The sequence below is a fragment of the Sparus aurata genome, chromosome 21, assembly GCF_900880675.1.
Source record: "Sparus aurata chromosome 21, fSpaAur1.1, whole genome shotgun sequence".
NCBI lineage: Eukaryota > Metazoa > Chordata > Actinopteri > Spariformes > Sparidae > Sparus > Sparus aurata.
Genome location: NC_044207.1, coordinates 5,446,360 through 5,458,825, shown reverse-complemented (window position 1 = coordinate 5,458,825; position 12,466 = coordinate 5,446,360). Strand labels below are relative to the sequence as shown.

General features: G+C 40.4%; 1 protein-coding gene across 1 annotated transcript in view; it reads right to left on the bottom strand.

The window, feature by feature from the left end:
• Positions 1–7,615, bottom strand: part of c21h5orf22 (chromosome 21 C5orf22 homolog) — a 13,151-nt gene extending 5,536 nt beyond the window's left edge. Inside the window, exons 1-4 of the mRNA XM_030404189.1 lie at positions 7,371–7,615; positions 6,491–6,636; positions 2,842–2,991; positions 1,563–1,696 (exon numbers count right to left, since the gene is read on the bottom strand). Coding sequence (XP_030260049.1) covers positions 1,563–1,696; positions 2,842–2,991; positions 6,491–6,636; positions 7,371–7,439 — 499 coding nt within the window. The 5' untranslated portion in view covers positions 7,440–7,615. The remainder of the gene's footprint in view (positions 1–1,562; positions 1,697–2,841; positions 2,992–6,490; positions 6,637–7,370) is intronic.
• Positions 7,616–12,466: the final 4,851 nt, after the last annotated feature.

Here is a 12,466-nt window from a genome sequence, read left to right as displayed (position 1 = left end):
CTTTTTGACAGATACTCACCTATGATTCATGATTGGTTTTAACTTTTTTCAAAAGTTGACAGCATTAATTCATGTGAAAGCAAGCATGTGTGTATGTGAATAACAATAAGAGGGCGTGCTCTGCTGTCTTATTAACATTTAGGTCCAACAGTGAGAGCAGCCTTGCAGCTGCACTGGTATTCTGGGGCTCCACTGTTGACGCTGTGGAGACGCTGAGCAGAAGCAGAGTTTTTGCGCCGAGTTATTTTCTTCACAACAGAGTTTGTTTGATGTGTTGAACAATGAGATGTATGTTAGCTTGATAGCGGTTATCAGTCGGTCTTGTCTGTTACTGCTGACCATTGCACTGCTCTGCTGCAACATGTTTGAGGCTTTGCAAGTTCTAAATGGAGGTATGATTATTTTGTATACTCAATGCCTTAAAAGCAAGGCACTTTCACGACTCTGTCACGTTGATCTGACCCTGAGAGAGGAATCAATCACTTGAGTGCTGGCATGAGTGAACAGTCAACAGCAGGTTGTACTCAGACACTAACAAATACATCAAAAACCCCAAAAGGGCCATTACAAATTATAACGAGATACACCTGATGGAAGCCTGACAGCAAAACAAAGAAAATGCTTTAAACCTTGAAACACTTTTTAAAAAGCTGCTGCCAATTTGATTTTTCATTTCATTTTGATAGATGTTGTGAAGAATGTGGACAAATATGGGTGTAGTATTCAGAATGGCTTTTGTCATGGCTCCAAGATGCAGAAATGAGTTGACTTTCATTCCATTGTCTTGGAAGTGCAGTGGCAGCTGGCTTAAAAGGGTATAACCCTAACCCAGACATCCTTCTCCCAAGCAATGTTTTCTAACTCCTCCTGGGAGATTCTGAGGCAAACTCAGGTCAGATGAGATATACTATATAATACCTCCAGTGGTTTCTGGGTCTGCCACAGGGTCTTCACTCAGTCGGTTGTGTCCAGAAGACCTCCAAAGGGAGGCATATAGGCATCTGCTGGCGCCGCGCCAAACCATCTGTTCATCTCACTATATATTTTGCCATCATTCGTGAACAACAACCCAAGATATGTTAATGCCTTTGCTCGGGGCATGAGCTTACACTCGCCCCAGTACCTGCTGGAGTTCACGGGCGGAAGAAGCCAGCAGAACCACTATATCTGCAAAGAGCAGAGATGAAATTCAGAGGTTTCCAAACTGGAAACTCTCCTCACAACGACTGCGCCTTGAGATCCTGGCCATGAATATCACGGGACCAGGCATGGAGGACAACACTGGTGGAGTCATCACAAATGAACTCTCCTTTGCAAAGATGGTAACCACCATCCCTACTATGCCACTCCAAAGGTACTGTCACCGACCTCCATCCAACACAAAAGACTTGTGTCAACCAAGACAGCCCATTCCATTTAGCACAGGCTGGCATCTGACCACATTTCTCTCCCCCTGCACAAAAACCCTTCCACCACATTAAGGTGGTGATTCTTCTGGGGGGGTAGTCGATAGACATCTCCATGACTACTGTCTACCCGCCCTCAGTAGCTAAAGTACACACCTGAAGCTGACCCGTGACTTGCTTTGACAGGATTGACCTTGACCACATCCAGTCTGAGAAGTTTACTGTTCTCAAGCTGATCCTCAGAAACGTACAGACCATCACTGAGAAAGTAGTTGTCTGTACTGGTCAGCCTGCAGAGAACCAGATAGAGATAAAGAGAAATGGAGTTCATGATGAACCAATGAGGAAAAACAGGGAAAAAATCTGTTGCATACTTAAAGGCTGCACTTCATCTCAGGTGTTTTCCATTCCACTGGCTTGTTGTGCCGGAGGTACATGCTGAAAACTCATACTGTATGTACCTACAAGAATGATAATGGGAGAACCCTGAAACTACCAGGAGAATGAGGGCGATATCAACCAAGCCCAATGTGGACGAGCCCAAACAGTCCTGAGAAGAAGTCTAATAAAAGTAAAAATACATGTTTGGAAGCATTGGCTGCCATATCGGTTCTACACATCCCTGAGGAAATTGTCCTATTAGTCAAAGAAGGTTATTGTGTCTGTTCAAAGTTATTTTTGACATAAATAACTGATGATAAAAACAGTCCTACTCAAAGTAAATCTTTCAAATCAAGATAATTTAACAGTTCGTTATTACGTAATAAGGAATTTAACAAGGCTACAAAAAAAATATTATTAGTCAGTAATCAGTCAGTATAAGAACTAGACATTTTCCATGTCTTACAATAAATTTGGGAGGTATTTGGAATTGTTAAAAAATAAATGACGGCATTTACAATTAAATTGAGATGTTAGTAGATAATGATCTCCCCCCACAGTTAGACACGTTTCACCAGGAAATAGACACATTTTATAGAGAGGGAGCCAAATGTGAGAAAAATAAAGTTTTGTTTTTAGATGTTTTCAACATATAAATTAACAATAGAAAACTCTCCAACAGTGGATGACACTGATTTATTTTTTAAATATTACTTTATACTATGATGTATATTTACAGCAGTTTTCATTAAACCATCATTTATTTATGCATATTGAATATTTTTTTATTGAAATAACACAGAATCTAACTTTCTATGTTTCTCTATTATCTATTATATTTTTTCAAGCCATTTTGCATTAGATCTCCGTTTCTTATAAATCTAGAATAATTTTGAACAGGCACATTTGCGGTAACCTTTGACAAAAAACCCATTTTTTGTGTACGTGTAGAATGCATCGGGCAGCCAGGAAGGATTGTGTACTAGCAGTAATACAAACACTTTATAAAGCAAAAGAGGGATTAAAAAACAAAGTTTTAGTGTATATATGCTACCTGATGGTGGTGGTGGATGAGTCTCTTCCTACAGCCATTCTGTGCTCTCCCTCTCTGATCTGCTGGGCCCAGTATGGATGTAGCCATGCCACATAGGACACATGGCCGGCATACACCATGGGGATGATCCAATTTTCTATACTCAACTCACTGAAACAAAAACAAAAAAAACTGTAAAATACAGAATTCAGAAAAAGTAAATAAATAACAGAATTTGGGAGAGATTCTGCGTCTCAGTCTCAGTCGTCTCAGTCTTTGTTCCCTGAAGCCACAACTCCACTACCTGGATGCATACACTGCTTGTACCAGGTTCCTTCAGATTGAAAAAATGTTCACAGATGCAAAGTGATCCAAAGTACTTTCACCAACAACACTGTGCTCAGCTAAAGTACTTCAGCACATCTGTTTGGTGTGAACTCTTCAGCTGCAGTTCACTGTTTAACACTTCTTGTTCCTCTGGACAGTTCTGCTGTGTTTAGCTCAGCCGTAAGCCGTCAGCTCTTAGTTCCATTAGCTGTCAGCTCTTGTGCTACAAGGCCTGAGCCAACAACAGCGACAGAAAATGTAAACAGACAATGCCAAATGATACATTCATGTCTTTCCACAGCACTGTGTCAGCGGTAGTTACAATGACTGGCTGGCGCTGACAGCACGTGACCAAACATTATGAGATCTGGTCTGTGGGACCGGTCCATCTATCCAGTCACTCACAAACGGCTAGCTGGCAGGAGTTAGTGCTTACACCAGGAGGGCACTGAAAATCCAAGCTGTTAGCAGCAGGCGTGCAGCAGTGAACTGCACTGTATGTGGCATTTAACTGGCACATAGACCAAGTGTCTCGTTAGTTTATCCGATCAGCTCTTCTAATAGGGCACACCGATCAAACATTTTACAACGCATATCTGCCAATAACGATCGGTGCCCAATCAATGGCAGCACCCTTACATCTAGTGATGTTATCCATGCAGATTGTTGTGATTTTATTTGTACAGGTTTTAGATGTCTGTATCTGTTATCAGAACTGGGCAACCTGACCTGAAATCAGTTTCATCATTAATCAGTACTAACCATTAGAGGTTTGAATCTCAACGCACCTCACAATTCGATTATGATTCAGAGGGCCGCGATGTGATGATTAAATGATTATCGATGCATCTTGATGCATCTTTTTTTTTCTATACTGGATTTCTTTATTTCCTCACTGTGTGACTACTAAAGCAAAGTAGTAGTTGCAATGATCCATACTGAATTTACTTCCAATATTTATTAACAATAAAACAAATGGAGGAGATATGGCAAGTCAATTGGAAGGTTACATTTGCCAGTAAACATCCCAGCTTTGCAAAGACAGGAAAAGAAAGGTGTGCCTGTAGCAGCATACATGTAGTAAATTAATACAGCTGCGTTCTTTAATAGCTCAGCCATATTTGGCTCTCATTCACTGCTCTTGTTCGGAGAACCTCAGTGATTCCATGACTTTGGTTTTGGTCTCGTTGTGGAGTGTCGGGATCGCTGTGTCAGTAATATATCTCCGTTATGGGATGTTGTATCTTGGCTACAAAGTGCACAACTTAGAGCAAGAGTCCTGGTTTTCAACGACTGAATATGGATGCAAGTCCTTGGCAATAAAAGTTGCAATAGAGTTTGTGATTCGCTTTGCCCTTTCCAACTGGGTGAAAGCTTTGATATCGCTTGCTATATGGTCCTCTGGTTGGTAGCAACTACAACCGGGTGTTCCTTCCTCCTCTGGGTGAAAACTTGTAATATGGTTTCTCATGTTTGTCGTGTTTCCAAAATATCTTTGTTGAGTTACATTCTGTGTGGCTCGTCCAGATCCTGTTTCCCTTCAACTTCACAGAAGCCAAAACACTTCCATACGCTTGCGTTTAATGGAGAGGGTGCCAGTGTGATTTTTCGCTCAGCCATCTCGTGTCTTGTACCCGACATCAACTGTCCGGGTGCTGCACTTCTGCACTTCCGCCTATGACCGAAAAAGCCCTTCTAGCTCTTTATGGTGAAAGGAAAGGTGGACGATACACTCCAGTCTGCAGAGAGAACTGCACTCACCCGTGATGGATGGACTTCACTTCCTCCCATTTTATTGATATTAAGTTGGAAATGCACTTCTAGGTGCTACGAACGCGGGGGATGCAGGAGACTCATACTGGTGCTAATTACTGCTCAAAGAAGTTTGTCACCTCTGAGCATGTTCATCAGTTGTTGTTCCTGAAGAAGAACTTTCATACTTGTGGTTGAATTGAAATGTGCTCAGGTTTATATAATACAAGTTAGTTAAAAAAACAGAAATGATCTCAGATTTATGTTAAGCAAGCTGGTAAACTCTTAAATGTTCCAGGTTTATATAACACGAGTTGATAAGCAGTGAAATGTCTCCAGATATACATAGATATATATCCTTATTAGGGGTGTCACGATTCTCCAAATCCTTGATTCGATTACATTTTGGATTCTAAGGACACGGTTCGATTCTCGTTTGTTTGTTTTTTTAAAGCACAGGTTGCTATGCCATTTTTAGACTAGATTTTTATGCTAGACAATATCTGACTTTTGTTCGCAATGTACCACACTACATTGTCAAATTTAAAACATTTATTAACACCATAATGTAACAATAACTTATATCTTCAGTCAATTGGAAACTTCAACAAAATAACCTGCCATCTAGTTTCTGCAGAGCTTGCAAATTGTGGCTTTTTTGTCGACAACACAAACATTGTCAACATAACTCGCTGGAAATCCAAAATACTTCCACACCGACGACTTCAGTGAAAGAGGAGGAGGTTTAAGTTCTGTTGATGGGTCTCCTGCATCTGCAATTACCATTGTTGTAAGAGTGGCGTAGTTGACTCGCAGCACTTCAACACGTGTGTTTTTTCCGCTTGGCAAGCCGACCGGACGTGACAGCATCGACGATTCCATTTTTTAATTCGAAGTTCGAGATTGTGACTTAATTTCGGTCGGTTTCGATCTAAAATCAAAATCATGACACCTTTAATCCTTATAAAGCTAAGTGTACTTTTTTTAACACTGAATTGTTTTCATAGTTGTTCTATGAAAAACTTATTTGGCTGCACAACTGTGCTGTTTTCTCACGGTTTGGACTTTTGCCAGTTTATGAGATGGCGCATGTGGACAATGACAAGTTACAGTCAATGTGTTTGTAAGAGAGGCCCTATACGAAGACTTTATGCACTTTTTCTCAAGTGTTTCAAGTGGTCAAATGGTTGGAATCGTGGGCCATGTAGCGTATTGTGTCATGAGGTAACCTATAATTACCACCCTGAGTTTATATTTTTGTGGAGGTCATTAAAAAGTTCACAGAACATACTGTCAGCAGTTTGTAAAGAAAAAGTTGTTTTTTCGACACAGCACTTTTAATTTGGGTGAACCAACCCTACAGATAGCCATGCTGCAGCATTTACTGTGAAGCCGCCTCAGCTGCTTAATTTATAATGTTAACTTTGTGCAACAGTTACTCCAACAGACAAAGTGACATCGCAGTGACAAGCTCTGCCTGGACTAATGAAAGCCACAGCCTCATGATGTGGCTGTCCGGAGATTGAAGGGAAAGCTCAGAATGAGCTGGTCTGGGTAGAAACACACTGCACCGTTACAAAGCCAAACGTACCTGAAGAGTTTCTCCTTGTCAAAGACGGTGTCGGCAGACATGTTGACAGGGATGAGCAGATCAGGATGGGAGTCTAAATGCACCATTTTGATGTTCTCCAGCGGGAGGTGTTTTGATGCAATGGCACGATAGATGTGACACACCACCTGGGAAAGACAATCAAACAAGCAACTTGAAGCCCTTTCACTAAACAAACATTAGAAATGACATATTATATATAAACATAAGACATTCACAAGACAATCACCAACACTTTCATCAGAAAGAGCACAAATTGCATTTGACGGTTATCTAACACATCAGACAGACATACAATTAGTTCGTACGGAATCTATAGCAATGATATGCACACACAACATCAACAGTTAAGATGTTTGGGTAAGTCTTTTTGCAGCAGTAATTGCTACACTATTAGCACAGCTGATACAGAATGTAACACATTTAACAATCCGAGATATTGAAATTCGCAAAAGCAGAAGTGGACAGTTTGGTAGCAGGTGATAACTGACTGAAAGATGGCACATGTAATGGCAAAATTGCCAACAAAACAAGACAGTGTACTTGTAGCTTTCAGGTTTACTGGACAGACCAGAAAGAAAACAGTGCTTGCTTGTACAAGTACTGTAGCACACATTGTAAAAGTGAGAATAGATTGAAGGAGCCAGACACAACTCATGTTTACTGAGAGAAGATGCCGCTGACTGGCTAAAAGGCGAGTGACGGGCTTTGATATGAACACTGAATGTATCGCTGTGAAAATAAAAATGCCACTCTAGGCGACTCGTACTCATTGTTTACACGTACAGTAAGTGGAAGCCTCCAGACGCAATATTGGGTTGTACATCACAGCTATAACACAGCACATCGAAGAAAGGCTTACATCATGGTGGTCCTCTACTATCCACACCGGCAGCTCCTTGTAGAACCTCTTTAGCGGTACAGAAGTCATTTAAACAGAACAGAGACCTGTGTAGAACTTATTGACTCCGTATGTGAAGGTAACGTTGACGTAATTCTTAGCTTGACTTAAGCTTATCAGTGTCACGGTCTCGTGCACCCTCTCCTGCACATTTATGATCACGTTTGTCTTCTTCTTCTTCTTCTTCTTCTTCTTCTTCTTCTTCTTCTTCTGTAGTTTAATGGTGGCCAAAACCAACATATACAGCTGCATGCCGCCACCTACTGTACCGGAGTCAGCGTTTCACGTTACATTATAAAAGTTAATGATAAACAACAACAACAACAACAACAAAAACATAGTAAAAGTTAAAAATTTACATTTCAAAAGAAAGGAAAAGACCTGCAACTTTATTAAAGAGCCAGGGCTTTACTGAACACTGCAGTGGATCATGCTGGTTCAGTGTGCCTTCAATTTTGAATAAATCCCCAACAGTGTCACCAGCAAAGCAACCCCACACCATCACACCTCCTCCTTCATGCTTTACGGTGGGAACCATGTAGAGACCATCCCTTCAAAGATCTCAGATTTGGACTCATCAGACCAAAGCACAGATTTCCACTGGTCTAATGTCCATTCCTTGTGTTTCTTGGCCCAAACAAATATCTTCTGCTTGTTGCTTTTCCTTGGTAGTGGTTTTTTAGCAGCTATTTGACCATAAAGGCCTGATTCGCTCTCCTCTGAACAGTTGATGTAGAGATGTGTCTGCTACTAGAACTCTGTGTGGCATTCATCTGGGCTCTAATCTGATGTGCTGTTTACTTGCGATTTCTGAGGCTGGTGACTCGGATGAAGTTATCCTCAGCAGCAGAGGTGACTCTTGGTCTTCCTTTCCTGGGGAGGTCCTCATGTGAGCCAGTTTCGTCGTAGCGCTTGATAGTTTTTGCGACTGCACTTGGGGACACATTCAAAGTTTTTGCAATTTTCCGGACTGACTGACCTTCAGTTCTTAAAGTGATGATGGACTATCATTTCTCTTTACTAACTGATTGGTTCTTGCCATGATATGAATTCCAACAGTTGTCAAATAGAGCTGTCAGCTGTGTGACAACCTGACATCAGCACAACACAACTGATGGTCCCAACCCCACTAAGAAGGTAAGAAATTCCACAAATGAACCCTGACAAGGCACACCTGTGAAGTGAAAACCATTTCAGGTGACTACACCATGAAGCTCATTGAGAGAAGGCCAAGGGTTTGCAGCGCTGTCAACAAAGCAAAGGGTGGCTACTTTGAGGAATCTAAAATATGAAACATATTTAGAGTCATTTCACACTTTTTTGTTTACTACGTAATTCCATATGTGTTCATTCATAGTTTTAATGCCTTCAGTGAGAATCTGCAATGTAAATAGTCATGAAAATAAAGAAAAAACATTAAATGAGAAGGTGTGTCCAAACTATTGACTTATATAATTAAAATTGCGAATATTTTTTGTTGATGAAAGCTGGACAGGTACTTCATAGTTATCTAATTGATATTTTAAGGGTTTTTATTTATTTTTTAAATGTTACACTGTCGAAATTGAACAATCTCTGATATAACTTTATAAGAACTGTTGAAGTGAACATTAGGGCCCTCTCCAGCTCTCTCCCCCTAGCACCTCCCAACCTCTTGGTAAAAAGTGTGCATGCGTTACATTGTTAAATGCCACTCTTACAAACCATTAATGTTTGTGCATATTCACAGGGTAAGGAGGATTCTAAAGTGTGTGATTTGATTCCATGAATGGATTGGTAGTTACGTGGCTGGTTTATTGGGAAGAGAGAGTGCCACATTGGTAAGTACAGTATTAACTAACGTAATGTTAACGTAATGGTTTCTGTTCCTGTCTGCCTTCAGTGCCCTGTCCCTATCGTGGACATGGTGATGGTGTTGCATTATATATTCAAGACTAGATAAACTGAAAACAGATCAGATAAAGAGAGGGCTGGCTATGACTTACAGTAATTCTATGCAAGTCTACATATGATTCTAATGCCACACTTGTCAGCCTCTGGTAAAATCAGCTGTTCCAAACGTTTAATGGGACCGCTAAGATTTATTGTCAGTATTTATTTTCTAACCCTGTTGCCAGAGTAATATGTGGAGGGTATTTCATTGAGTGGAGAATTAATTTATGTAACGTTAGTGTAGTGGAAACACTACGTAAACAACACATGTATTAATCATTTGAAATAAATAAAACACTTGAATAGGGGCACCCCCCCCCCCGTTCTTCTATCTCTTTGACTAATCTGGAGCAAATTAATGGAATCGACTTGTCAAGGTTAACTTAAATCAATATCAATTAATTCTAATGAATGTCAGTACAATTTATTCAATCTCATTACTGAAGTAAATTCTTGACACAGTTACCATTGGTTCCTCACATTAAAACAAACCTCCACAGACAACGTCATACGGTAAAATATGTATTTATTTGGCTAAATAGTTCAGAGTAAATAAATGAGATGGCAATTAAAACAAATGGCAAGATTAACAGGTAACAGAAACATGCTGAGTCTATAATAACTAATGTAATGAGTTTATGAATGAAATGTGGGCAGTCAGTGAAATTGCAGGCAGGGTGAAAGCAGTTCAATATTAAGAGAATAAATGAATGCTAACAGAGCCCTAACCAACTTTCCTCTAACCTCAAAGACACTAATTTCAGGGCCAAAGGACGCCAACTTATATTTCATAAGTGGGAATCCAGCAGGGTGAATGAATCATTAAATCACTGACATTGAAAAACAATAGTACTTGGTTAAACACTTTAACGCCCTTGATTATACAGTAGAAATAATTACTTGCACATTTTCCTTTTAGTTCTAGCCTAATAGTATTATAACAGGGAATATACTTAATCATTGACTGGTAATATGCATAAATGAGTAAGATAAAGATTTCACATTGGCTACAAATCTTACCAGGGCTCACCACTAGAGAGCGCTGTGGATCCATAAAAGACAGGGCATTTCCACCTACACTATATTGCCAAAAGTATTCACTCACCTGCCTTGATGCGCATATGAACTTAAGTCCATAGTGTTTACGATGACGTCGGTCCACCCTTTGCAGCTATAACAGCTACAACTCTTCTTGGAAGGCTTTCCACAAGGTTTAGGAGTGCTTATGGAAAGTTTTTCTTCCAGAAGCACATTTGTGAGGTCACACACTGATGTTGGACAGTAAGGTCTGGCTCTCAGTCTCCGCTCTAATTCATCCCAATGGTGTTCTATTGGGTTGAGGTCAGGACTCTGTGCAGGCCAGTCAAGTTCATCCACACCAAACCCTCTCATCCATGTCTCTCTGTACCTTGCTTTGTGCACTGGTGCACAGTCATGTTGGAACAGGAAGGAGCCATCCCCAAACTGTTCCCACACAGTTGGGAGCATGGAATAGTCCAACATCTCTTGGTATGCTGAAGCATTCAGAGCTCCTTTCACTGGAACTAAGGTAGCCAAGCCCAGCTCCTAAAAAACAACCCCACACCATAATCCCCCTCCACCAAACTTTACACTTGGCACAATGCAGTCAAACAAGTACTGTTCTCCTGGCAACCGCCAAACCCAGACTCGTCCATCAGATTGCCAGATTGAGAAGCACAATTGGTCACTCCAGAGAACGTCTCCACTGCCCTAGAGTACAGTGGCGCCGTGCTTTACACCACTGCATCCGACGCTTTGCATTGCACTTGCTGATGTATGGCTTGGAAGCAGCTGCTCGGCTATGGAAACCCATTCCATGAAGCTCTCTATGCACTGTCATTGAGCTAATCTGAAGGCTACATGAAGTTTGGAGGTCTGTAGTGATTGACTCTGCAGAAAGTTGCTGACCTATGCGCACTATGCGCCTCAGCATCTGCTGACCCCGCTCCGTCATTTTATGTGGCCTACCACTTTGTGGCTGAGTTGCTGTCGTTCCCAATCACTTCCACTTTGACAGTTGACTGTGGAATATTTAGGGGCGGGGAAATTTCACGACTGGACTTGTTACACAGGTGGCATTCACATATGTTTGTAGAAACAGTCTGCATGCCTAGGTGCTGCTTTTATACACCTGTGGCCATGGAAGTGACTGGAACACCTGATTTAAATTATTTGGATGGGTGAGTGAATACTTTTGGCAATATAGTGTGTATATATATGGCCTATAGTGGAGTATTAACAGTAATACACTTGCTGCACTTTAACACTGATGTAAACTTGAACAAATATAAACTGTGACACAACAAACCAAAGACTTACAACTACCCTATTACTTATAAAGGGGATGGAAAACTAATATTTAAACTGATATAAAAGCAGGAAAACACATCTGACATGTTAAAATAACACCTGAACAGGCCCCTCCTTTTTTATATTTGCATTCTGAGTTATAAAAATGGTTCATTAAACATGTTTTTTTCCTATTCAGATTTTATGTTTTTTGTATGATTTTAAGTCCAATGTGTTAACTCAGCATGTCAAAATGAAAAAATAACTGTACAGTCACACATTTGAGGTTGTGCTGAAAAACATGTCACCGAATGAGGCAAACTAAACAGTATTAAGGTAAAATCAAAAGTAGTCAAAAACGGCCAATTATATCCTGGATCTATTCCAAACACTGACTGTGTTTGGAGTGTATAGTTAGCGTGTAGTGTAATGTGTTTAGTGTGTAGTGTAGTCATTCATTTGTTTTGTGTATCAAAACAATGAGGAGACTGCTGAATGTGGAGCAGGCAGTGCAGCTCTTCTTTTAATGTACATAGTTGTATATAACTTTTTAAATTTCAAAAAAATTGTTTTTAAGGTGAAGTATTAAAGTCAGATCAAAAATAGTCAAAAACGGCCAATTACAGCCTGGACCTCAGAGGGTTACATTTCTGAATAATATGTGCGACTGCAGTCACAGGAACATCTAGCTCTAGCCTTTAACTTTAACATGCTTGGCTATAATTTTCTTTCTAATCTCCTGAGACAACTGTCTCCTTAGCTTTCTGTGGTCCATGATACCAAACAGAACAGTGACTACTTTTCACCTTTTAAAT